Source organism: Mobula hypostoma, chromosome 9 (genome assembly GCF_963921235.1).
Source record: "Mobula hypostoma chromosome 9, sMobHyp1.1, whole genome shotgun sequence".
NCBI lineage: Eukaryota > Metazoa > Chordata > Chondrichthyes > Myliobatiformes > Myliobatidae > Mobula > Mobula hypostoma.
Genome location: NC_086105.1, coordinates 47432340 through 47459525, shown reverse-complemented (window position 1 = coordinate 47459525; position 27186 = coordinate 47432340). Strand labels below are relative to the sequence as shown.

The following is a 27186-nucleotide window of genomic DNA, read 5'->3' as shown; positions in this document are numbered from 1 at the left end:
AGTATAAAGGCATGATGGCAAGTAGTGGGTGGGTGGTATGTGCACCTTTCAGATAAGTCAGTATATGGAAGATGAGCTTCTCATTATCTTGTGACAGACAGAACTGACTTGTAGAAAATGTGGTCGAAACATGTTGAGAGTTCTGCTAAAGCATCTCTATTTAATGCAGTGTCTATTCTTAAATCAAATAGCGTGCCTTGCTCCCCAGGCGGCAGCAGAACCACGAGGCATCTGCAGTTGTGTCAGTTTAATGGATTGTGAATGAACGCCACTGATGAATTGTGGCACGATGTGTCTTAAATCCTCATGGCACCTGAGAAAGTAATTAAAAGATCTGCAGATACTCTTCAGCAGAATTCCAAGCTTCAATGCCAGCACCTCGCCTAGAGACATCGCAGTTCTGGAGGGGAAAAACTCAACATGCTGAAATGATAACAAGTATTGCAAGGTCTCTGCCATTTATCAGCCAAGGCTGACTCCAAATATTTTACTGCTGTGGAGATAAAAATGACTGATCGAAGCTTTCATAGAAACCATTTGTGGCTGGTGGGTGAACTGGGGGGGAAGTTTGAAAAGTACATACTGAGGAAAATAACAAGCATATTGAACACCAAGATGTTTATTTATGATTATGATTGTGAGGGCACGCAGTCCTCTTTTATTGTCATTTAGTAATGCATGCATTAAGAAATGATACAATGTTCCTCCGGTGTGATATCACAGAAGCACAAGACAGACCAAGACTGAAAAAATGACAAAAAACACATAATTATAACATATAGTTACAACAGTGCAAGCAATACCATAACTTGATGAAGAACAGGCCATGGGCACGGTAAAAACAAGTTCAAAGTCTCTTGAAAGTCCCATGATCTCACGCAGACGGGAGAAGGAAGAAACTCTCCCTGCCATGAGCTTCCAGCACCACAAACTTGCCGATGCAGCATCCTGGAAGCACCTGACCACAGTCCGACTCTGAGTCGTCCGAAAACTTCGAGCCTCCGACCAGCCCTCCGACACTGAGCACCATCTCTGCCGAGCACTTTGACCCCAGCCCCGGCCTCCAGCAACAGGCAAAGCCGAGGATTTGGGGCCTACCCTCCGGAGATTCCTGATTGCACAGCAGCAGCGGCAGCGAACCGGGCATTTCAGAAGTTTCTCCAGATGTTCCTCCGTGCCTTTGCTCATTGAAACTGAACTCAGAGCTTTCAGCTTGGAAGGGGTACTTAGTGCAATTGCATAAAAACATAGAATCATTAACGTCTCACCTTACAGAAGGTCATCATTCCTGTGTTGGCTCTCCAGGACAGCAATGCATTCAATCTCACTGCTTGTGCCTGTACACTTTACAGATAGTTGTACACTTTTCTATTTGGAGTTCTGCTTGCAGCACTGGTTTCTGTTTCAGCATGCGCTATCCTACCAACATTGTCTTCAGAGTTCGTCAACAGCGTTGTTCCCTCTAATTTTTTTCTTACAGCTGCACGGGCCAACCATCGCTCTGAGCAGGAAACTTTTGCATGGCCTTAAAACTGCACGGCACTTTAATAAATAATTATATAAGCGAGGATTCCAGCTGCACGGTAAAAATCCTATGTGCAGTGGAGCATTTCAGTTACCGTGCGGCCATGCACCCATGCAGGTTAGTGGGATCGGTGATCAAGATGCATCAAATTTATACAAAGGTGCAGAGGTCTAGTTGCAGCTGATCTATGTTGATGTTTAATAGTGCATCGCAGTGGGAAAGGCCTAATATTTCCCGCTACCTCTGTGTACATTTTGCAGTGGCTAGTGGATATTGTTCGTCATTCAGAGGATGGTTTAGTGCGATTCTGTAGTTTTGATACAGTTGTACAGTTTTGTCAGGCATACCCACGGCTGGTGTGGTCCACTGAATCTGAACAATTGCACATGGGCAACTTTGTGTCAGTCTGTCCAGCTCGATTTCAGCTTGGCCTTTTGGAGTAGCTAACGCTGGTACTGGTTGAATTTAGTCTGATGCACATGTGCATGCATGTGCTGATTGCAAGTGGAATTGTCCTTGTGCTTTCTAACACTGTCGATCTGTGAGCTTGAAGGGCTGGTACTGAAAAGGTTCTTCCAATCCAGCCTGCATTGTGGCATCCAGTTCTTCTCCATTAAGTGTGGCCTTTTTTCATAGATTTTGTACGTTGATGGGCCGTTCTGGTCACAGTCCTTTGGTGGTACACTGCATTGGAACTAATGTCTGCTGAATATCATCATAATAGCTTTTCAGTGTGATGGTTCACATTTTGAACTATAATGGCAGTAAAGTAAAAGCTTTCATAAATCCACACTGTTTCCCATATAGCAAACACAACATCCCAGAGTTCAGCACAAAGTAATCAGTCAGAAATTATTTAGATCACCACACAGAAAATTACAATTTTGCAATGCTGATACCACTGCAATGAAGTCTCAGAACTCAAAGCAAAGAACATTGGTTCATGTTCCATCCCAGCAGTTAGACAGATTGAAATCTGTTAAGCATGTCCACAAAGCAGAGGTTGACAATTTCAACAGGCTCATGAAAATCTTCCATATTTTATGGTCTGGCCTAACTAATCAACACTAACTAAGTGCCGGACCTGGACCTTGAAGAGATTTGAATGGAAGAAATAAGTTAAATATAGAGTTATTATTCAGCAATTATGAGGGTGATTATTGGAAGGACATAGAGCAAACATTCCAGTGCATTAAGAGTCACAGATGAATATTCAAGAACAAGTACAACACCTATCTTCTCAGTGCAACAAAGGACAGGCAATAGTAATAATCTCATGAAATAATACTTATAATGTATGCTTACATTTTAAAAATACTTATGAATCTCATGTAGTATTATGAATAATTATGATTTTTTAAAAAATGATCAGCTCCAGCTTCGAGACCAATGAAAGGTCAGCTGACAGCGAGAGGACTGGAAGATCTGGGCCACACATTGTCTGGTGTTGTGGGGTTGGGCTGGAGGACTTTAAGAAGCACAACCTATTAAGCGTATGGCCTTGTCAAACCTGTGTGCCGTGGCTCAAAAATGGAACCAAAATAAATCACATTCTTGGGCTTCATTCAAGATGCACATGTTGACATTTCAGAACTAATCTGGTGAGGTGCTGCACTCTTAAAGGTGCTGAAATTCAGGTAGGGCATTTGACTGAAACCTCAGCCTCATCTGGTGTACTCTCCTAAGAATGATGAAAGAGCATGGGGTGATTCTACTTCAATTGGGAATTGCATTGTGTTGGTTGTTCCATCAAGATTTTATGTTACTTAGGAAGATGATCAGATTATGTTATATCATACTTACTTATTTAAATCTGAGTTTAATTCTGTGTATAATCGACTATATGACAACATGTATATATGTCATGTGAATTTCTGTTCAATGGGACTGTCCAAATCATCAATAAGTTGACACCTTTCTTCCCTCGTCTGACTTTCTCTGCAGAAACAAGAGCACAGAGAGGTTCTGGTAGGCTTGCTTTTCCTGGTCTTCCCATTCATTCCAGCCAGCAACCTCTTTTTCCGAGTGGGGTTTGTGGTGGCAGAGCGGGTGCTGTATATGCCCAGGTAAGGACTACCTGGTGAGTATGAACATGGGGATGGTGGTATAGTTGTTGAGTTTCTGGGCTAGCAGACAGAGTTCTGAACTGTTGACCAAGGGACACAGGTTCAAATCCCATCTTAGCTGCTGGAAAATATAAATTCAAGTAATCAGCTAAATATGGAATTTTATTGAAAGAAGTTGGTCTCAGGATTGTCTAGGGTGAGTCCTCAGGCAGTTTTGCGGGTATTTCTGAGTATAGTTTACCATGACTTTGGCACCTGTGTGTTTATCTACTCTGAAAGGGACTTGTGCTGAGTACAGTTTCCACGTGGAATTGGCACGAGGGAATGGTGAAGGGAATTGGGTCATGGATCGATAAGGTCCATTCCAGAAGCAAAAAAAGCTACAGATGCTAGAAATCTGCAGGTACTGGGAGGACTCAGCAGGTTAGGTGACACCAATGGGGAGAGAAACACAACCACTATTTCATTTCCATAACCCTTCATCAGATCTGCCATCAGGGTGCTGATGAAGGGTGATTAACCCGAAACATGAACTCTGTTTCTCCTTCAGCAGATGCTGCCTGACCTGCTCATTGTTTCCAGAATAAGTTACTTCAGTCACATTCATAACTTGTGACCTACTCGTGTTCAGAGCTCACACTCTATAAAGGAGGTGAATCTCACAACACCAGTGGTGTTTGGCACACAGTTCCTTCTGGTTCTTCAGCAAGGGTTGGAGGTGAGATCAGTCAGCCTTTCTAGCTCGTCCTGTATTGAATGAGATCATGGTTGATTGTTATCTCAGATCCAATTACCCTTTTTCTGCTTCAAATCTCAAATGAAAAAGCAATATTACTCCATCTCAATGTTTCCAGCATTATGAGACAGGGATATCCGGACCTCTGTCAACCCTTATGTGGAAACTGCTCCCTTTACTTCACTTCCGAATGGAGAACTCCAATTTTAATGTTAATGAGGATCTAGTTCCCCTCAGCATATGGTATCATTGTGCTGGAGGACAGAATTTCTCTATTCTGTATCCAGTGTACAAGTTTGAATACCATTCTTCTAAATGAGGTAACTAATGTCCCTAATCTGTGTAGAAGAAGAAGAAGATGATTATAATTTGGTCCTTTAAACCTTCTTACCATCTGCTGAATTTGCACTGAATCCTGGATTCTCTTTGCAGTCTTGTCGGTTTTATTAATGCCCTGACATTTTCAAAGGTTTGTTCATGAGGACCTCTCTCTGACCTTGCTCCCTCTTTAAATTGATATCATCTGGATTATGTTGCATATTTTCACTTGTCCCTTCAAATATAACACTTCATCCTCTTCTGTGTTGTATCTACTCTGAGTTTGCCCATTCCTTCAGATAGCCCATGTCCTACTGAAGTTCATAACTATGTAGTGTACTGCACGTCCTTGTTTCAATCATGCAGCTGTTTCAAAATCCTTTCTTTTGATAAAATTTCTTTAGTCCACAATACCACAATTTTATTGTCACTGGCAAACTTACTAACAATGACTTGTCCATTCTCGTTCAAAATGTTTACATAAATGACAACTAAGAGTGGACCTAGCATCAATCCTTGTGGTACACGACTCGATCGCTGGCCTCTAGCCTGAAAAACAATCCTTCACCATTACCTTTTACTTCCTACGATTAAGTCAGTTATTTAACTACGTAGCTATCTCTTCGTAGATCCCACGTGCTCTAACCTTCCAAACTGTTTTTTAATGCAGGACCTTGTTAAAGACCTTCCTCACTTCCAGGAAGACAGCATCCATTACCCTGCCCTCATCATTCTTCTTAGGTACAAGACCATTAGACATAGGTACAGAATTAGGCCTTTTAGCCCATCGAGTCTGCTCTACCATTCCATCATGGCTGATTTATTATCCCATCCAACACCATTCTCCTGACTTTGATGACTTACCTTTAAATACAGCCAATGACTTCCACAAATAACGAATTACACAGATTCACCACCCTATGTCTAAAGAAATTCTTCCTCATCTCTGTTCTACAGTATTCTGAGGCTGTGCCCTCTAGTCTGAGACTTCACCACTATTGTAAACATAAAAACTCTTCAAAAAATTCCTATCTCTTCAAAGCACAAAACAATTTGTGAGACATGATTTCCTTAACACAAAATTATCCCTAATCAGCCCTTGTCTATCTAAATACTGCGAGATGCTGTCGCTCAGAATCCCATCTAGTAACTTGCCCTCTACAGATGTAACTCACTGGATTGTCTTTGCTGCCTTTCTTAAATAGTGACACATTACCTACCCTCCAGTCTTCCAGAACCACACCTATGGCTAAAGATGATACAATTATTTCTTTAAGGGCCTGTGTCATTTCTTCCCTAGCTTCCCACGAGGTCTGAGGACGCACTTAGTCAGGCCCCGACGATTACATCCACCTGAATTCTGAAGCATTCCCACAAGGCTGAGAATAACGCCAATGCCAACTCTGTGGATTTTGACATGGCTGAATGTGACCCTGCCAGCAGTGGGTCAGGTGGGGCCTGAAGGTGCATGGCAGTTTGGAAGGTGGCGTGTTTCCAAGTGAGAGTCTACTCAGTTTTATAAACAGTTGAAGCACTAATGTTGGATCTCAGGAAATGTCGTTCTGTACAGTCTATTTCTGTTTCCTGTCCTTTATCGGCGTATCCATATTGTCCCCTTTACCGATGGTTTTCAGATTTCTTTAAAAGCCAACATGTGATCCTTTGTCAAAGTACATCCCAGCAGCCTTGACTGCTTTTCCTTCATGAATTCTCCAGAGCTGCCTCTTCAAAAACCTGAACTAATTCAGTTGAATGTGAACGGCCTCGAAGAAATTTCTGCTGCCATCTCATTATTGTTTTCACAAGCTTCCCATCATTAATGCCAAGAATTTCCAACAATGAACTCCCTCTACACTGTATTCTGATGCAGGTCTCGACCTTAAAAGTCAAACATTTATTTGCCTCCACAGATGCTGCCTGACCTGTTGAACTTCTCCAGCAGTTTGTTGCTGCTGCACTTTTCAATATTTGACACAAGTCTGGTGATGATTCCCCAATCAATTTTGTGCAGTAAACTGACATGTTTTAATGTAGCTGACCCCTTGTAGGAGTGTGAACTAGTTTGTTGACATCCACAGTGCAGGCAGAAACAATATTATCTTCCTAATGTAACAAATTATAGGAAAGTAAAGTGTGGAGGCAACACTATCATCAGAGACCACCACCCACCACCACCATTCAGGAGGCGCTCTGTTCTTGCTGCTGCCATCAGGATAACAGTACAGGAGCTTCAGGACTGAGACCACCAGGTCCAGGAATGGTTATTACCCCTCAATCATTGGGCTCTTGAATCAAAGGAGATAACTCAACTTCACTTGCCCCATCATTGAAATGTTCCCACAACCTATGGACTCACTCTCAAGAACCTCTCATTTCATGTCCTCGATATTTATTTATTATTGTTGTTCCATTCTTTTAGTATTTGCACAGTTTGTTGTCTTTTGCACACTGGTTGAAAGCCCAAGTTGGTATGGTCTTTTATTTATTCTGTTATGGTTATTATTCTATTATGGATTTCTTTTCTTTTTCAATCTTTTTATTAGTTTCATAAAGATATAAACATGACATGGTAGTAGTACAAAGTTATTGGGAATACATTGTTATAATTAATGAGTGATTATAAAACCAAATAATACTTAAATGATAAAACTCCCAATCGTATAGGATACCAATGGATAATATAAAACAAAGAAAAATATCTAAACAAAAATCATGAAAAGGGGGGGAAAAAACTAATCTAAACAGAATTAATCAACTAAACTGGAAAAAAAAAGACCTGGGCTGTTTTAACATGTAAAAAATGGGAGAAAAGAAAACCTTGGTGTCAACGACTCCATTCCTCTCAACCAACATTACAGAGAAGTAAAATAAGTTTGGAAATGATCAAATTACATCAGATGAAAATGCTGAATAAATGGCCTCCAAATCTTTTCGAATTTAATGGAAGAGTCATAAACAACACTTCTAATATTTTCCAAATTTAAACACAACATAGTTTGTGAAAACCAATGGAATATGGTAGGAGTATTATGGGTTTATTGAGCGTGCCCACAGAAAATGAATCTCAAGGTTGTATGTGGTGACGTTATGTACTTTGATAATAAATTTACTTTGGACTTTGACCTACTTTAGTATTCACTTATTTTAGTGGGAGCTCCCCACCGATCCTTCACTCACTTGTAGTACTTTCACCTCAGATTCATCTATCCAGTCAGCATCCAGAACATGAAAGCAGATGATCCTCAATTCTGTACTGCATTGCAACAGTACAGAAACACAAAACAAAGCATTTACAAAGTACCTTTGAAATTTCATCATAACTGTCCTGTGTGTGGCAATCATCCTTAAACACCAGTGTAATAATGACAAGTTATTATGTTTTATTGATCTGGACTGACTTTCTACTACAGTGCCTAGGGAGTACTGCATAACAGATAAGTTGGTCAGCTCTTACTGCAATTGGCTGATCAGGCAGATTGTAAAGATTGTTTGATGCTATTTGAAATTGAAAAGGTTTCCAAATGTCCTGCCTTGTACTCAGTGGCCACTTTATTATGTACACTTGTATACCCGTTTGTTAATGCAAATATCGAATAAGCCAATCATGTGGCAGCAACTCAAGGCATAAAAGCGAGCAGACATGGTCAAGAGGTCCAGTTATTCTTCAGACCAAACATCAGAAAGGGGACTAAATGTGATCTAGGTAATTTTGACTGTAGAAAGATTGTTGGTGCCAGAACGGAATGTTTGGGGTATCTCAGAAACTGCTGATCTCCTGGGATTTTCACGCACAGCCGTCTATTATTTACAGTGAATGCTGTGAAAAACAAAGCACATACAGTGAGCAACAATTCTGTGGACAAAAATGCCTTGTTAATGAGAGAAGTCAGTGGAGAATGGCCAGACTGGTTCAGGGAAGCGACAGGAACTCAAATAATCATGTGTTACAACAATGGTGTGCAGATGTGCATCTCTGAATGCACAACACACCGAACCCTGAAATGGATGGATAAAGCAGCAGAAATCATAATCGTACATCAGGGGTCACTTTATTAAGTACCTAATAAGGTGGTCGCTATGTGAACATTCTTCTATAAATTACACTGAAGTATTCAGTAGTCAGTTGTATTTTTTTGCTCTTTATAGTTCTGTGCTATATACGGATAGCTGTTAAATTTATTGGTAGTGACTGCATCTGAAAGGCAAATCGGTCAATAAATTGCACTTCACAAGTGTAACTGGTACCACAAAATGTAGCTTTATTTTTTTGGGCCATATCATTATCCATGAAATAACCAACGCTAAGCTATCAGGAACCCATTGTGCCAATTACACGCCTACTTCCGTGGATCACGGCATGATTACTCTTTCCATCTGCTTGTTAGCCCAGTAATCAGTTCCGAGTGCAGTCTGGAGTTTCTAGAAGGGCAGCTCTTGGAACAGGAAATGCCAACTGCTGGCCCTTTACAAACTGTGTCAGTATTCCCCCTTAAAGTTGATCTGAGCCTGAAATGAGAAATTCCTCCCCTGCAGCTTCTCTCCCCTTGAGCTCCTGAAGCCTGACAATGTTGGCCACTGGCCAGTCACAGTCTCCCAACATATGTTCTGCAGTCAGTTTCCAGTGGTTGATTTTCTAATTGGATGGAAGCATTGAACTGTTGACAGTCTCTTGGGGAATTAAAAATGAAATTGGTTCTTTTCTCCCTGTTTCTCCTGAGAGAAGTGCTGGAATCAAATTTCACAGCTTTGAAGCTTGGTACCTTGTGCTTTGTTCCAGTATAAGAATCGAGATTAAGCTGGAGCTTTTTAGAGTACAGTACTGTACCAGGGTCCGAAGCACATATACAGTGCCTGTAAAAAGTATTCATTTCCCCCCCCAACCCCCCTGGAAGTTTTCATGCTTTATTGTTTTATGACTTTGAATCATGGTGGCTTTTTTGACACTGATCAACAGAAAAAGACTCTTAGTATCAAAGTGAAAACAGATCCTACGAGGTATCTAAATTGATTACAAACATAAAACACAAAATAATTGATTGCGTAAGTATTCACCCCCTTTAATATGACACACCAAACCATCTCTGGTGCAGCCAGTTGGTTTTAGAAGTCACATAATTAGTTAAATGTAGATTTGTTTTTGCATACCTGTGTGCAGTCAAGGTGTTTCAATTGATTGTAGTAAAAATACACCTGTATCTGGAAGGTCCAGCTGCTGGTGAGTCAGTATCCTGGCTAAAACTACACCATAAGAACACTCCAAGCAACTCCACAAAAAGGCTATTGAAAAGCACAAGTCAGGAGATGGATACAAGAAAAATTCCAAGTCACTGAATATCCTTTGGAGTACAGTTAAGTCAATCATCATGTAATGGAAAGAATATGGCACAGCTGTAAATCTGTCTAGGGCAGGCCGTCCTCAAAAACTGAGTGACTGGGCAAGGAGGGGACTAGTGAGGGAGGCCACCAAGAGACCTATGACAACTCTGGAGGAGTTACAAGCTTCAGTGGCTGAGATGGGAGAGACTGGGCGTACAACAACTGTTGCCCGGGTGCTTCGCCAGTCACAGCTTTATGGGAAAGTGACAAAGAGAAAGCCACTTGAAAAAAACTCACATGAAATCTCAGCTGGAGTTTTTGTCAGAAGGCATGTGGGAGACTCTGAAGTTAGCTGGAAGAAGTCTGATGAAACCAAAATTGAGCTTTTTGGCCATCAGTCTAAACACTGTTTGGTGTGAGCCAAACATTGCACATCATCGAAAACACACCATCCCTATCGTGAAGCATGGTGGTGGCTGCATCATGCTGTGGGGATGATTCACTGCAGCAGGCCCTGGAAGGCTTGTGAGGTTAGAGGGTAAAATTAATGCAACAAAATACAGGGAAATCCTGGAAGAAAACCTGATACAGTTTATAGGAGAACTGTGATTTGGGAGGAGGTTTGTTTTCCAGCAAGGCAATGACCCCAAGCATAAAGCCAAAGCCACACAGGTATGACTTAAAAACAACAAAGTTAATGTCCTGGAGTGGACAAGTCAGAGTACAGACCTCAATCCAATTGAGAATTTGTGGCTGGATTTGAAGGGGCTGTTCACTCACGATTCCCCGTGCAATCTGACAGAGCTTGAGCAGTTTTGTAAAGAATGGGGAACAGCTGTGTTCAGATGTGCAAAACTGATAGAAGCCTATCCATACAAACCCAAGGCTGTAATTGCTGTCAAAGGTGCATCTACTAAATACTGACTTGAAGAGGGTGAATACTTATGTAATCAATTATTTTGTGTTTTATATTTGTAATTAATTTAGATCACTTTGTAGAGATCGTTTTTTTTCTTTTCCGTTGATCAGTGTCAAAAAAGCCAAATTAAATCCACTGTGATTCAATGTTGTAAAACAATAAAATGTGAAAATTTCCAAGGGGGACGAATATATTTTATAGACACTGTGTATAGCTAGGATGCCTCAGACCTTTGTACAGTACTGTAGTAATTTTGTGTATTGCACTGTGCTGCTGCCACAAAAACAAATTTCGTGACATATGTGAGTACTGATAAACTGAAGACTGATATGAGTCTCTATTGTAGACTGAGAGTGTAAAGGAGGCAGGGGAGAGGAATCATGGTTGGGAAAAGGGAAAGCAAGCAGGAAGAGCCAGAGAGACTTTCTCTAATAATCAATAAACCAATTGTTTGGAATCAAATGACCTGCCTGGTGTCTCAGGGCTGGGTGCGTCTGCACGCGCACCAAGCACCACCCCCGGCACGCCTTCTCTGCCCCCTATCCCACACGCCACCTGCAGCAACCCACACTCATCATTCCCAATATCCTTTGCTACCACCAGATTTTGCTCCTGGTCTGGCCTCCTGTATATTGGTGAGACCCGACGTAGATTGGGAGACCGCTTCACAGAGCACCTACTCTCCAGCCGCCAGAAAAAGTGGGATCTCCTAGTGGCCACCCATTTTCACTCCACTTCCCATTCCCATTCCGATATGTCTACTCATGGCCTCTTCCTCTGTCATGATGAGGTCACGCTCAGGTTGGACAAATAACACCTTATACAGGTTTCCCCCGCCATCTGAAGGTACAGCATTCCTATGAAACGGTTAGTAAGTCGGAATGTCATAAAGCAAAGAAGCAATTACCATTAATTTATATGGGAAAAATTTGTGAGCGTTCGCAGACCCAAAAATAACCTACCAAACCATGCCAAATAACACATAAAACCTAAAATAACAGTAACATATAGTAAAATCAGGAATGATATGATGAATACACAGCCTATATAGAGTAGAAATACTTTTCCACAATCATTGACGCAGTGCTCTCCCTAGTGAAAATCTCACGCAAGTGCTCTCGGCAGAAACACGGCGCAAGCGCTTTCCAGTAACCTTTAAGCTATGAAGCTGCCAAATCATACCAAATAACACATAAAAATACACAGCCGATATAAAGTAGAAATAATGTATGTACAGTGTAGTATCACTTAGAGGAATTGGGAAGACACCAAGCACACTGAGTCGTCGGAGGTTGGGGTGGTGCAGTGGCTCCCACCCTCCAGGCCGCCGACCGATACCGATCCACAAAGCATGCAGGGGTACAGCAGTAGCCAGGACGCAACCAGCACATCTTTAAGAAAAAAGCCGAAACAAACAAGCTAATTAATTAGGTGCCGCCTGGCACGTAAATGTCGGCCCAGATCAAAGGCAACGCAATCGGCAATCGCCTCTGATCTGGGCCGACATTTACGCGCCGGGCGGCACCTAATTAATTAGCTTGTTTATTTCGGCTTTTTTTTCTTAAAGATGTGTTGGGTGCATCCTGGCTGTTGCTGCATTCTCCACGAATCGGTATCTGTCCGCAGCCCAGGGGTTGGGCTGGTGGGACACTGGGGTGTCAACTGTTTCCATGAGGGTAGGCAGGTCATCTTCTTCTATCGCTGCCTGCCTCGATGTCAAAGGTTGAAGTTTGTCATCTGCTGTGGCTGATGTGGAAGGCTTGCTTGACTGCTTAGCCTCGTGCATTTTTCTATCATACAGTTCTTTGTAAGCACTCAAACCATCCTGCAAATATGCCCTAAACCGACGTACCCTTTCAAAATTAAAGTCGTACTTTTCTGCAATCATTGCAGCGAAAATCTCACGCAGTTGCTTCACATTCAGTTCCTTTCGGTCCGTTTGCTATTGCATTCGGTTTTGATTGTTATCCTTTCCTCTTCCAATTGCATCAGCTCTTCATCTATCAGTTCTTGGTCATGGGATGCCAAAACCTCTTCAACATCATCTTCGTCCACTTCCACAAGCCAAACTCACTTTGTCCTTACTTGGTTCACCATGATCGAAATGCTTAATTATGTCTAGTTTTATGCTAAGTGTAACACCCTTACGAGCTCTTTCAGGCTTTCCTGATACCTTAGAACTCATCTTGCTAACGGCTGCTCACAGGCACGTGTTTAAGCAATGCCGGCGAGAATGCCGTTCCAAATGCGGGGGAGAGCGGCTGCTCGGGGCGCGCGCTGCTTTTTTTCGTAACAGTGAAAACACCTTCTGTTAGTGAAAACAGGGAACTAATGTAGGTCTTTCATAACAGTGAGGTTTCGTAAAGCGAATGTTCAAAAAGCGGGGGACACCTGTATTCCGTCTAGATAGCCTCCAACCTGGTGGCATGAACATCAATTTCTCGAACTTCCAGTACTGTAAACCCCACCCCTGCTCCGCTCCTTTACCATTCCCCATGCCCTTTCCCCCTTCTCACCTTATCTCCTTGCCTCCCTTTGATCCCCCTCCGCCCTTCTCTTTCTTCCTATCAACCTCCCCCTTCTCCAGCCCTGTATCTCTTTCCCCAACCAACTTCCCAGCTCTTTAATTCATCCCTCCCCCTCCCGGTTTCATCTATCTCCTTGTGTTTCTCTCTCCCCTACCCCCACCTTTTAACTCCACTCCTCATCTTTTATTTTCTCCAGTCCTGCTGAAGGATCTTAGCCTGAAACGTCAACTGCACTTTTTTCCATAGATGCTGCCTGGTCTGCTGAGTTCCTCCAACTTTGTCCGTGTGATCCTTTCATTACTGTAGTTCTTCTATGACTTTGTACATATGCCCAACAGTCTTTTGAATGAACTCACTTGGTTCTCTGTGACATCTCAGTCTGATGCATCAACGCCTGTACTCCAGACCTGTTTGCAAGATAACCTGAAGTAGTTTCAGAAGCACAAGAGGTTCTGCACATGCTGGAAACCTAGACCAATGCACACAGAAATAGTTCCACAGATTTTCACTGACCACAACAGTAATTATGTTCATTTAGAGTTCAATATCTTTCTGCCCATACACTCCTCCCACCTTATCTCCATAATCTCTTCCATTCCTTGATTCTTACCTCATACACTCTCCTATTCTCTTCCTACCATGGATGGTTATGCAGCCAGTTGTATAGACAGAGTCCTATGTTTGTTTCACTTCATCACATTCTCCTTACAGCACACCTCTTTGTCCGAGCACATCACCTCACTCCTTCATCTGCCAGCTATTTAAATTTTGACAATGTTTGGTGATATTCCTTGCAGGATATTACTGATTCTGTAGGTGTAATTTGGCATTGTGGGTTAAGGCAGGTAAAATATGAATGTCGTCAGAAGTGACTGACACGGCAGTGAAGCAGTTAACATAACGCTTAGAGTGCCAGTGATCTGGGTTTAATTCCATGGTGTCTGTAAGGTGTTTGTATGTGTACCCGTGACTGCATGGTTTCCTCCAGGTGCTTCAGTTTCTTCCCACGTTTTAAGGAACGTATTGATTCATAGGTTGATGATCAACTGCCATGGGCTCATTGGGTTGGAAGGGCCTATTACCAAGCTGTATCATTAAATAAAAATGCGTAAATAAATTTGTTGTGATATACTTGGAGCCTAATCGTTCAATGTTTTCACCTGTTGCTTCCATTTTTGTTTACTTCAGCATGGGATATTGCATCCTTGTAGCCCATGGACTGAACCGATTGTGCGGAGTCCTCAGTAAATGGGGAACCAGCATTGTCACCGTGTCCTCCTTACTCCTGCTTGGACTGTTCTTCTGGAAGACCCTGAGACAGAATGAAGTGTGGCTCTCCAGAGAATCGCTGTTCAGGTGAGATTGTGATGATCAACCCACACCCTTGAAAAGACAGCCATGCCTTGCATGTGACCTGAGGCACTCCATAATGGAGAGATTTTTGGCCCTTTTTCTTGTTAAAGTACATGGGCTTTCTCATGGGGTGCACACTCAAACAGATGAGTTTTAAAAGAATTTCTAGTATATTCCTCAAAAAGATTGATTCTGCCAATCACATCTTGGGATGCAATTACTCTTAACTATCATCTGTCAGGCCTGACTACCTACCATGAGTTATTTGATAGCAAGCAAATGGAATTAGCCATTATTTCCAACTAAATCAGCATTCCAACAATGAGTTAGGGTGAGAAGGTAGCTCTAGGGGACATAGAAGTCAATCGACATCCATAGGTAGAGATGAGATGGACACCACAGGATACTCTGCCTATGAAGAAGCCCAGTGAATCTCACAGCAGACTGTAAAGGTCTAAGCAAGTACAGGTGCAATAATTGAACATTAATGTCCCACACTGGCTGCAGAAGCCAAGGGACTGACTTGTTTCCAAAAGAACTGTGTCAGGAAGGACATATGGCATTTGGTAACCTTTGGCTCCAGTGGGTCTTCTGGAGTTAGATCATCCTGGATTTTCCAGTTTAGAGGAATAAGGTGACAACACATGACTTTGCAGAGCAGAGGAAGACATAGCTTGCAAGAATTGTTCCTGCCTGCCCCCATCTTCTCAGTGAAATACCAGTGTTGCAAGGTTTTCCTCACAGGAAGTGAGTTAGAAAAAATTTTCTGGGATCTTGTACTTGGTACACAGATTCTTGCACCAAAGGCACAAATAATTTCAAAATAAGTGCAGACAATCTGGTCTCATTGTTTGTGTAGGTCTTAGCAGCAAAACGAAATATATTGGTCTGTAAAAGTTGTCCATTCTATAGAATTGTTGCAAGCACAAGGTGATCAGTTGGCCCATGGTGTCTATGTTAACACCTAGTGGAGTAAATACATCAGAACTGTTCCTTCTCATTCTGCAAATTGTTCCCCTTCCTGTTCCCACTAGAAGTCTCTTGCAATTCTGTTTCTTCTATCTTATGGCCAGTGTATTTCACATCATTGCCACTCAGTTTCTCCACACATTCCTCTTATGTCTATTGCCTCAGAATTTAAGTTTATGTTCTTGCCCTTGAGCTGTCAGTCTATGGAAATAGTTTTCCTTCATATTCCCTACCCAAATGGCCCTTATTGTTTGTAACTCCCTTGTTTCCTCAACTTTTTACTTCAAGGAAAACAACCCCAGCTTCTTCAGTCTAACCTTGGAACTGAAATCTCTTATCTCAGGACCTCTTCTAGTAAGTCCTTTCTAGGACTTCCACAACCTTCCTAAAGTATGGACACAATATTCCAGATTTGGTCTAAATGGGGCTCAACATAGTATCCCAAGTTTTGATGCCAGTCAAAGCTACACAAGAAAGGCAAAATTTCTTTTTTTCTTCCCAGCAGAAAAGGAGGTCATTTTGGCCCATCGATTCTTTGCCAGCCCATTCCCTACTAGCATTAAAGATTAGCTTTATTTGTCACATGTACATCAAAACATACAGTGAAACACTTTGTTTTGTATCAACAACCAACACAGACCGAAGTTTATGCTGGGGCGGTCCGTAAGTCATGGGGAGAATGTGCAAACTCCTTATGAACAACGACACGAATCGAACCTGGATCAGCAATCACTGGCACTGTAGAGCGATTACACTACTGATCTGCAAGAACATTAATGTATTATCTCTATATTCCCCATGTTTACAATCCCAGATTCTTACCATGGGTGGCAACTTACAATGAATAAATACCTACCAATTAAATTCTATTTTTTAAAATGTTTATTAATTTGAAAAGTTAAAGAGAGGGTCTGTAAAGTTTACATCTATTTGGAGACCAGTGGTAGTCAGATTTGTCACGTAGAATTTGGTGAATTTGAAGCTCTGTGACCAATCAGGATAAATGCAGCAACTCCTCCTGGGAACTACTACAATTTTTCCAGTTAATGTTCATTGCAGTTAAAAAAGTAAATATTGTAAAGGAAGGAAGATTAGTGAAATCTTAATGTTATCTTAAGACCTCAAGCATTTCAATTCTTTTGTAAATTAATTGGTGACAATTGCTATGTAATGATAAACTCTCTTGGTAAAAAGCTGAGTTCATTGGATTGTTTGGTATTAATGCTATTTAAAGCAGTTTGGAATAAAATTCAACTTGAGGCTTTAGTTCTGGCTCTCTTCCCCTATTACTCTTCACAGATCTGGAGTGCAGACTTTGCCCCTAAATGCCAAGGTCCACTATAACTATGCCAATTTCCTAAAAGACTATGGTCGCCATGACGAAGCAGTATATCACTACAAAACAGCTCTGAGGTAAGCAACAAGCTCCATGTTTCTCTCACAGTGTTCACCTTCTGACCTCATTTGCTTCCTAGAATTGGTTAAAGGAGCTTTACTCAACTGTGAAAAGTTTAAAGGGAATATCTGGCCACTGTCCAAATCCTTTGTGCTTTCCGATGAAGGACAGCCTAAGGTTACCATAGCAACTCCAATTTCTCTTCAGGGATGGGATGGCCTGCTGCTCCTTAGCAAGTACAGGGCATTTGCTGTGTTTGTTGGTTTGTGAATAGTTAACAAAAGGAGTTTGTTTTCAAGTCTAGTGCGTGTGGCGTACCAGACAGACCCATTGTTCTGCACAGACCTGATCTCGGGTAAGAAGGAGGAAGAGATAAAAGATCAAATCCAAGGAATAAAAAAAAGAAAGGTCTTGGATTTCTATTGCATGGTATCAGACCTTCGGGATGCACGAAAGCATTAGACAAATAATAAAATATTTATGAAAAGTAGGCAACTGCAATTTTGTACAGAGCAAAGTTCTGCAAACAGCATCAGAGGCACCTTTCCCTTTAGGGTCCTGATAATAGAGGAATGCTGATCAGAGGTGAAAGCATGATTTCTCCAGCTCAGTGCAATGCAATACATTTTCCATTCACAAGAAGTGGTAACGGCATTTAAAAGACATTTAGATCTTCTTACAGAAACATCTGCATGATGCTAAGCTAGGGCACATCATCAGTGATGTTACCTGGGGTTGTCAGGTGTTTCGGGTCTTTCAACATTATACACCCTCGCCCAGGCGACCCAACCGGGGTTGATCAGACCCCAGCCTGTGCCCTAGCAGCAACTCATGGATCTGCCCTCTTTATCCAGAGCCATCTTGATGCTTTCTCTGCTGCATCTGTGGTGGTAGAAATGGCTCTCCTTCTTCTCTCTCCCGTGATTCCAAGTGCAGTGTATACTTTGCAGAGTGACTGGCCTGCAAAGCCATGACACCCGACCTCCACGGGCCAACACTTTGCTCTCCAGCCTCTTCTTTGGCAGTTGTTCTTCAGATCTTCATACTTGGGTCTTTTCCGTTTGTAGGCCTCCTCCGTGCGTTCTTCCCACGGCACGGTAAGCTCAAGTGTAAGAACGTGCTTCGATGAGTCGGACCACAACACAATGTCGGGCCGCAATGTAGTCTCTGCGATGTGGGGAGGAAACTGCAGCTGTTCTCCCAGGTCTGCTTTTAGCTTCCAGTCCTGCGCAGTGAAGAGCAACCCGGTTGCTTTCTGGTGTTCTGTTGGTCTTACCCCGTCTTTGACAAAGCAGTTGGTATTCTTGACTGGACTTGTTTTCTGGCAGATGTTAAGGGTGCTGCAGATTGTCTCAGCAGTTGTCCGGAGGACCTGATCATTCCACCACCGATAACGGCCATCGGCAAGAGCTCTGGGGCAGCAGCTCAGAATATGCTCTAGCGTACCAGTCTTCTCAGAGAGGGGGCAAGCTGGTCGTTCTGCAAGACCCCAGCAGTGCAGGTTGGTTGGGCTAGGAAGGACGTCATAAACAGCCTGGATAAGGAACTTGATGCGGTGTGGATCCACCTTCCATTGATCTTTCGCTCGATCACCTGCTCCCATTTGGTCCAGGCTCCTTGCTGTTTCATTGCCACTGCTCTGCTGGTCCTCTCCTCCTCCACAGCTGCCCTTACTTCATTCTGGACCAGTTCTCGTCGCTCTTTCCCTTGTATTTTGTCAAAATGGGGGACTTCAAGGCTTCCAAGTCCAGCTCTTCCCTTGGCGACTGCCCCCACCAGCACTTTGTGGCGCAGTCGCGCCTCAGCTTCTTCCACTGCGGCTTCTGCTCTCCGCTTTCTTCCAGTTCTCACCACCACTCTCGCTCCGGCAACCTTTGGATCTGAAGATTCCCGGAATAGCAGCACCTCTCTTGCTCGCAAAACCTTGAACTCCTCCTCGATGGATTTCAGGGGGAGCCTCAGTTTGCAGTTATTCCCGTACAGAGCAATGCTGCTGATGTTCCTTGGTAAACCCAGACATCTTTGCAGGAACCGGCTGACTACCCTCTCTAATTCAGCAACAGTGGAAATTGGAATCTCATAGAGAAGCAGTGGCCAGGGGATTCTTGGTCGTATACCGTGCGGTAAATCCATGCCTTAAACCGCCCTGGAAGGCCAGTCCTGTCAACCTCTTGCAACCGTTGTTCAAGCTCCCCATAGGTGTTTCTTATTGCCGCCTTATCTCTGAGTGTTGCATCAAACATCTTCCCAAGACTTTTAACAGGGTTCTGTGTGTTGGTAGGAATTGGAATGTCCTCAATAGAGAAACAAAATTTCTTCAGTACTCTCCCCTTCTTCAGCACTACAGATCTTGATTTTGTAGGCTTAAAGGACATCCTTGCCCACCTCATCAACCTTTCCAGCCCCTTAAGAATCCACCTAGCACCAGGCGCTGACTCCGTAGTGATAGTCAGATCATCCATGAAGGCTCGTATTGGTGGTTGGTGGATCCCAGATCTTGATTTTGGGCCTCGACACTCTGGTTTTGCAGATTTTACCAGCATGTTCGTTGCCAGGGCAAAAAGGATGACTGAGATGGTGCAGCCTGTGATGGTGCCAATCTCCAGCCTGCACCAGTCTTATGTTATTGGCCCTGTTGAGACTCTCAGGTGGAACTCGTTGTAGTAGTCCATAAGGAGGCCTCTGATTCCTTCAGGAACATAGTGCCTTTTCAGAGCGTCTTCAACAACCTTGTGGGGGATTGATCCATAGGCATTGGCCAAATCCAACCACAAAACCACTAGGTCACCCTTATTCTCTCTGGCCTCTCTCAGGAGGTGTGTGAGACTCCAGTGTGCTCCAAGCAGCCTGGTACCCTTGGAACGCCACCCTTCTGGACGGAGGTGTCGATGTAATTGTTCCTCAGGAAGTACTCTGTTAGGCACTTTGCCACCACGCTGAAGAAGATCTTCCCTTCAACACTAAGCAAGGGTATTATCCTAAACTGGCTGATGTTCCTAGAGTTCTCTTCTTTTGGAATCCACACTCCGTTTGCATACTTCCATCGCTTGAGCACTTTGCCTCTCTTCCAGACGACCTTGAGGATTCTCCGCAGCTGCCGGAGAGGCCGGGGGCAGCGTTTGTAGATGTTGTAGGTGGTGCCACTCGGACCAGGCACTGAGCCAGCTCTGGCTTTCGTGACTACTTGCTGAATCTCCTTGAAGAGAGGCTCTCGAAGGTCGAAAGCCTCTATTGGTTATGCAGGGACGATGAGAGCATCACAGTCTCCCAGATCAACTTCTCTGTCTGGGTTACTGAAGGTGCTTTGAAGATGGTGGTCCATCTTTTCCTTTGTGCGGGACAGCTTTCTGCTTCTGTTCTGACCCAGCAGCTGTTTGGTGAACTGAACTGGGTTGCTGATAAATGCAGATCTTTTCTGTGCTCTTTCCCTCCTGCGCCTCCGATGTTGCTCCGCTCTTCTCAGAGTGATGAGCCTTTTCCTCAGCATCACACGCAGCTCTTCCAGTGGTGCTCTTTCCTCATGGTTTGCCAATTTATGTTGTTGCTTGAGCGCCTTGAGTTCTTTCCGGATGTTGTGGATTTTGGTGGCTCTGTTGTTTTTAACATATGGCTGTTTGGCCCGCTTCTCTTCCTCAGTAGCAAATCTTTCTGCTGCCACAGTTATGTGGATAGAAAAGGTTTAGAACGATAGGGGCCACATATGTGCGAGTGGAATTAGCTTTGGCAGGAAACGAGGTTGGTGTGGATGAATTGGGCTGAAGGGCCAGTTTCAGTGTTGTATTACTCTTTGACTCAATGACTGGTTAGCACACTACTGAGAACACTTTTATGCAAAAACACCAAAGAGGACCAGTAAAAGGCACTTTAAACCAATTTATATTTTCCAGCACTTATACTCCAAAGAGTCTCCTAACAATCTACTTTATCAACCCCCTCCCCCACCTTCCCTGCTCCTGTCTACTCTCAGTGGCTACTGTATTAGATACCTCCTATACCTAATAAAGTGGCCACTGAGTAGATGCTCATGGTCATCTGCTGCTGTAGCCCATCCACTTTAGTGTTCGACATCTTGGGCATTCACAGATGCTCTTCTGCGCGTCACTATTGTAACACATGGTTGAATTACTGTCGTCTTCCTGTCTTCTTGAACCGTCTCGCCATTCTCCTCTGACCTCTCTCATTAGCAAGGTGTTTTCGCCCGCAGAACTATTGTTCACTGGATATTTTTGTTTGTTTTTCACAGCCATTCTCTTTAAACTCTGGAGACTGTTGTGTGTGGGAAAAACCCAGGAGGTCTGCATCTTCTGTGATACTCAAACCACCCCGTCTCGCGCCAACAATCATTCCAAAGTCAAAGTTACTTAGATCACATTTCTTCCCCATTCTGATGTTTGGTCTGAACAACTGAACTTCTTGACCATGTCTGCGTACTGTTATGCATTGAGTTGCTGCCACATGATTGGCAGCTTAAATATTTGCACTAACGAGCAGATGTACGGGTGTACTTAATAACATGACCACTGAGTGCATATTTATGGAACATCCCTTTAAATACATGCAAGCTGTGCTGCATAGATACTCCATCTGTTCAAGATTCAAGTTCAAGTTTCCAGCCATGTCTAGGAGATTACCCCAAATAGCTTTTTATGGGTTTATTAGTTACGTTTTTGATTTTTCCCATAAGTCACATTCTTCTGATAATAAGTAACCTACTAATTCTTAGCACATTTTTTCCACACTGTATAAAGGAATTTAATATTATAACTGATTGTTAAGTGTGGATGGCTTCCTAGCATATGCATCACAGAGAACACTTCATTTCTTTGAATTCTCTGTGCCTGTGATGCACAAATACCCAGAGGTTCCCAGCCAAGCATAGTCAAATAGCACTCTGCACAAGTTTTGATATCAAGTGCAAAAATTCATTTGCATGAGGAGATGAGGCAGGGAGAGGAGCATGTGGACATTCTGAACCAGATTTTCATAAGCCAAGTCTATTCTGTTTGAAGGACAAACCTGAACTGGTTCACCAACCATGCAGTCCACTACGTAAATCCTCTGGCATGGACGTTCCCTTTAAAAGTTTTATTTGCCTTTCAGTTGCAAAGATCATCCTTTGCCTCCCTCCCACCAATAAACCTGGCCCAAATAAATCCCAACATTGTCACCCATCTGCAAATTCCCTAATCTCCAGTTCCAACGAAAGGTCGATCTATTTTGTGCCTTGTGACTTGTGCCTTTTGTGGGTGTGATGAGACCATCCATAAACTATACACCAGACTAGCCTCACATTTGCCTTTCGTGGCACTGAACAGTATCTACTTCGTTACCTTTATAATCACCATATCGATTCAAAATTTTAGACAGATATTTACTAGGTTTTACCAAAGCCTCTTTTTTCTCATTGTCTACACGTACCGCTTCTGGGCACCACATTGATCATCATTCAATTCCCAAATCGTCGTGATCAAAGTTAAGACCATAAGACACAGGAGCAGAATTAAGCCATTTGGCCCATTGAGCTTGCTCCAGCATTTAACCATGGCTGATCCTTTTCCCTCCTCCTAAGCAGCTCAGAAGCATGTCCTTTGTGCTATTGGGTCCGTACCAGCCACAAAGCACACACTTACATCAAACCCATTTTATTCTTCCCAAATCCTCTTCTACTTGCAGATATTATTACTCACTCACATACTGGGGGCAATTTACAGTGGACAACTAACGTCGTTGAGACGTGGGAGTAAGAGGACCCAGAGGAAACCAATGTAGTCACAGGGAGAACTTGACAGGCCCCGCACAGGCGGCACTAGAGGCCAGGATTAATCTCAGATCGCCAGAGCTGTGATGCAGGCTTAACTTTGTTATCCCTCTTGCGGTTCATTCTGCAGGCTCTACCCTCGACATGCCAGTGCACTGAACAATCTTGGCACATTGACAAAGCATGTGTCGGAGGCAGAGGATCATTACAGACAGGCCTTGAAACTGAACCCGCAGCATAACCGTGCTCTCTTCAATCTGGGCAATCTGCTGAAGTAAGTCCAAATGTTTGATATATGTACTCAATAATTTAGGGGTTTGCCTGGCAACGATTTTGGGCTTGCAATAAAAATTTCGGCATCATTTGTCACTTCAGCAACTAGAGCATGTTTCATAGTAACTGGCAAGTACTTGTGCTGACCAATTTCTCATTAAGAAATGACCAAATTCGAGTTGTTTTATTTACAGCTCCTCAGTGCATCATGTTGAATGGGCTGCAATGGTTTAGGAGGCTAATGAGAACAGCGCAATTGTGAACCAATTATTTTTACTTGACGTATTGATTGAAAATAATAGGCATTTTTGAGATTACCAATTTGTTGTTCCTCCTTGTACCATCAAAATAATAAATTATCCAACTTTGCCTTTCAATACGAGTCAGATGCACTATGCAAATCAGTATTTTCCTCAGAAATCAATGCCTTGGTCTGTAGTTATTCCACGCTCCAAAATAAATAGGACTCACTTTGTCTGGAAAGAGGGAAAAGAGGATAGTTTATTCTTGAATTTCTCCCTTGGCTCTCTTTGTCACAGATTAGCTGACTGTTGTTACTATTTACAACCGTTGCTTAGATTAAGTACTGTAATTCTCCTTTGCTGCATAGGGGTTGGAGCTTAGAAATAGCATGTTGTTAGAATTGTAGTTTTGAGGAGGGGATATACTAACATCTGAGGCCACCCAGAAGAGATGCACTTGGCAAATGCCTGGGATGAGAATATTATACTATTATGAGTGTCTAAAAAATGTTAGATCTGTAGTTTAAAAGAATAAGAGTGATCTTAGTCAAACATGTAAGAGGGAGCAAGTAGAATAGATGTTGAGATGTTTCTACCACTGGAGATTATTGAATGCAGGGACATGGTTACAATATAAGGTAAGTGTTGATCATTTAAAATTGAGCTACATTGTGACTTCTTCTCAGAGAAGGTGATGAATCTGAAGTATATAATATGCCAGAGGGTCTAGATCACCAGAGATATTTAATTTTTTTAAATATCAGGAATGGGGAGCTAACACACAAGTGTTCGGGCCTAGAGAAGATTAGCCTTAACCAGACAGCATGGTGGGACATGGAAAGATTATTGTATTAATTACCATTAATGGCAGACAAGGTTTCCAAACAAAATTCACCAGAGTTCTATCATTGTATACCTCAAAATTGAAAATACTCTATCCTGGAGCTCCCACTGCCAATCTCTCCATGAATTGTCTGTATTGAGGCTCACAGCTGCGGCAGGATCCTGGGAATTCTAGGACCTTGGAGGTCCGGATTGTTGTGAGAATGGAATTTAGCAGTGCTGTGGTAGAATTCCTGGATCCCCCTGGCGAAGAGGTCTTCTTTTGTAGGGACAACGTGAAGTGCATTTTCTTCACTGGTGCTCTGTCATGGAGGAAGTCGTGTGCTGGCATAAGAACATGAAATGAAGAGTTACTTATCTGTTCATGCTGATCCCACATTCTGTGATCAAACTCCACAGAGCTGCCTTTTCCTAAGAAACTATAATATTTCAGATCATCCTGTAACCTTCCGAAGAATGCATCCTTTAATTTCTGTGATCTTGTAGTCTAGCCATAAGTGCAAGCATCATTAAATAAATCTATGTGGCAATAAAATTCTATGCTACAAGGGTATTATTCCCTCCAGATGTATGATGTTCAGAATTGTCACAGTTTGACATGCGATCCAGCTGGAGTTTAATACTGCTGCTGCTTAAGATCCACATGTATTTACTCCAGTCCTCCACATATAAGGGGCAGCTTCCCTTGGCTATTTTGAATATTTTCTCTTCAGGGTGATTTTTATACATACCTGGAACCCATCCTCAACCTGAACCTCCATGATATCCACCTTTGGAAAGTACTTTGCTACACATTTGAACTGAGTGGCCTCGTATTCCGGGCAGTGGCATTTGCCACGGTTTCACCCGTACGAAACCAAATTTCCCTCGGGATTAATAAAGTATATCTATCTATCTATCCGGTAAAATGGTAGCGCATTCAAACACAGCGGCCTCTCGAGGGCCAGCCAAAGGTGCAGTTTTCTTTTTAAAGTGTGTTCCTTTTATGATCGTAAGACTATACTGGACTCCAAGAACTACGGGTGCAGCCGGTCTGCCACATCAGTGATCTGCTCGATGTTCGGAACAGCTGGCCAGGGTGACAAAGGAGCTGATGGACGGGTTATAAAAGGTTGGAAGCCAGTGGTCGGGTTGAAGAAAGAGAAGCTGGCAGTCGGGTCCGAGTGGTAGAAGCCAGCGGATGGGCTGGAGAGGGTTTGGAGGAGGTGACTTGGGTGTAGACCATCTTGCTGCCTGCTACTTGAAGACATCGAAGTTGCTGCGTGAAAATGGTGTGCAGTGTAACCATGAGAGGGTGTCTAGGACATTTCTCTTGTGATCACAAGACCCTGTTGGACATTGATAATGCAAGATGCTGCAGGCCTGTTTCCCTTGTTTGGTGATGAGGCAGGCAACAAGGCAGCAGCATGGCCTCAGTTGTAGTGACGTCCAGGCCTCAGGCCGTGGGCTTGCCTGTTGCTGCAGTCCAGGTGAGGAGATGGCAGAGGCAGTGTAGCATGGCATCGGTGCCCAGTTAGGGGCTGGCCTCTTCTGGTAGTACTGCCCTACAGTGTTCGACCGGTGGAATGACAGGCTGGATTGCTAGGAATTGTACCATCAATTTCCACATCGCTTCAGGTCTAGGACTATGCATGTGTTTTCTTGTGTAACAATGTGTGTTTTTTTTTCTCTCTCACAATTTTGAATGTATGTTATGCACCTTGGCCCCAGAGGAACACCGTCTTGTTCGACTGTATCCATGTATGATTTGAATGATACTTGGGAGGGAGGAGAAGATGGCGGCACGACACAGCGCACGCGGCCGTTCCGAATTGATATTGTATCTGTGAAGTAGGATGCCATGCACAATCCTGATTTGATAGCGACAGATGTGAAGAAGCACGGAGGAACGTCTGGAGAAACTTCTGAAATGCCTGCTTTGCTGCCACTGCTACTGTGCGATCGAGAATCTCCGGAGGGGAAGGCCCCAAATCCTCAGCCTTGCCTATTGCCTGTTGCCATGGCCGGGGTCGAAGCGTTCGGCAGAGATGGTGCTCGGTGCATCGGTGTCGGGGAGCTGGTCGGAGGCTCGGAGTTTTCAGACGGACTCGGAGTCGGACTGTAGTCAGATGCTCCTGGCAAGTTTGCGGCGCTGGAGGTTTACCGTCTGCGTGAGATGATGGGACTTTCGAGAGACTCTGTGACTTTACCGTGCCCATGGTCTGTTCTTATCAAATTACGGTATTGCTTTGCACTGTTGTAACTATATGTTATCATTTTGTGGTTTTTGTCAGTTTTTCAGTCTTGGTTTGTCATGTGTCTCTGTGATATCATTCTGGAAAAACATTGTATCATTTCTTAATGCATGCATTACTAAATGACAATAAAAGAGGACTGTGTGTCCTCATAATCTAATCTAATCTAATACTTAAACTTGATTTGATTTGACTTCCTGAATTGATTAACATTCATGTATGCTACTTATTAGGTTTACATTACCATCATCAAGCTGAGATGGTGAGTAAGAAGCTGGAGATGACAATAATCAGAATCAGATTTATTATCACTGATATATGTCATGAACTGGGTTGCTTTGCAGTAGTACAGTGCAATGCATAAAAGTACCATAGAATACAATACGGCCACTTTATTAGGTATAACGTACACCTGCTCATTAATGCAGATGTACAGATGTAATCTAATCAGCTAATCATGTGACAGCAACTCAATGCATAAAAGCATACAGACATGGTCAAGTGATTCACTTGTTGTTCAGACCAAATATCAGAAAGGAGGAAAATGTGATCTCAGTGACCTTGACCATGGAATGAGAGTTGGTGCCAGACGGGGTGGTTTGAGTATCTCAGAAACTTCTAATCTCCTGGGATATTCACACACAACAGTCTCTGGAGTTATGTGCTTTTCTTTGTCTTTTTTGTTTTGTAAAAAAAATAATAAGAATATT

At 43.0% G+C, this 27186-nt stretch overlaps 1 protein-coding gene across 1 annotated transcript in view; it reads left to right on the top strand.

Moving 5' to 3' along the window:
* The window catches only part of tmtc1 (transmembrane O-mannosyltransferase targeting cadherins 1), a 189544-nt gene that overhangs the window by 104126 nt on the left and 58232 nt on the right, over positions 1–27186 (top strand). The window contains exons 8-11 of the mRNA XM_063058235.1: positions 3470–3591; positions 14597–14764; positions 17030–17143; positions 23015–23158. Coding sequence (XP_062914305.1) covers positions 3470–3591; positions 14597–14764; positions 17030–17143; positions 23015–23158 — 548 coding nt within the window. The remainder of the gene's footprint in view (positions 1–3469; positions 3592–14596; positions 14765–17029; positions 17144–23014; positions 23159–27186) is intronic.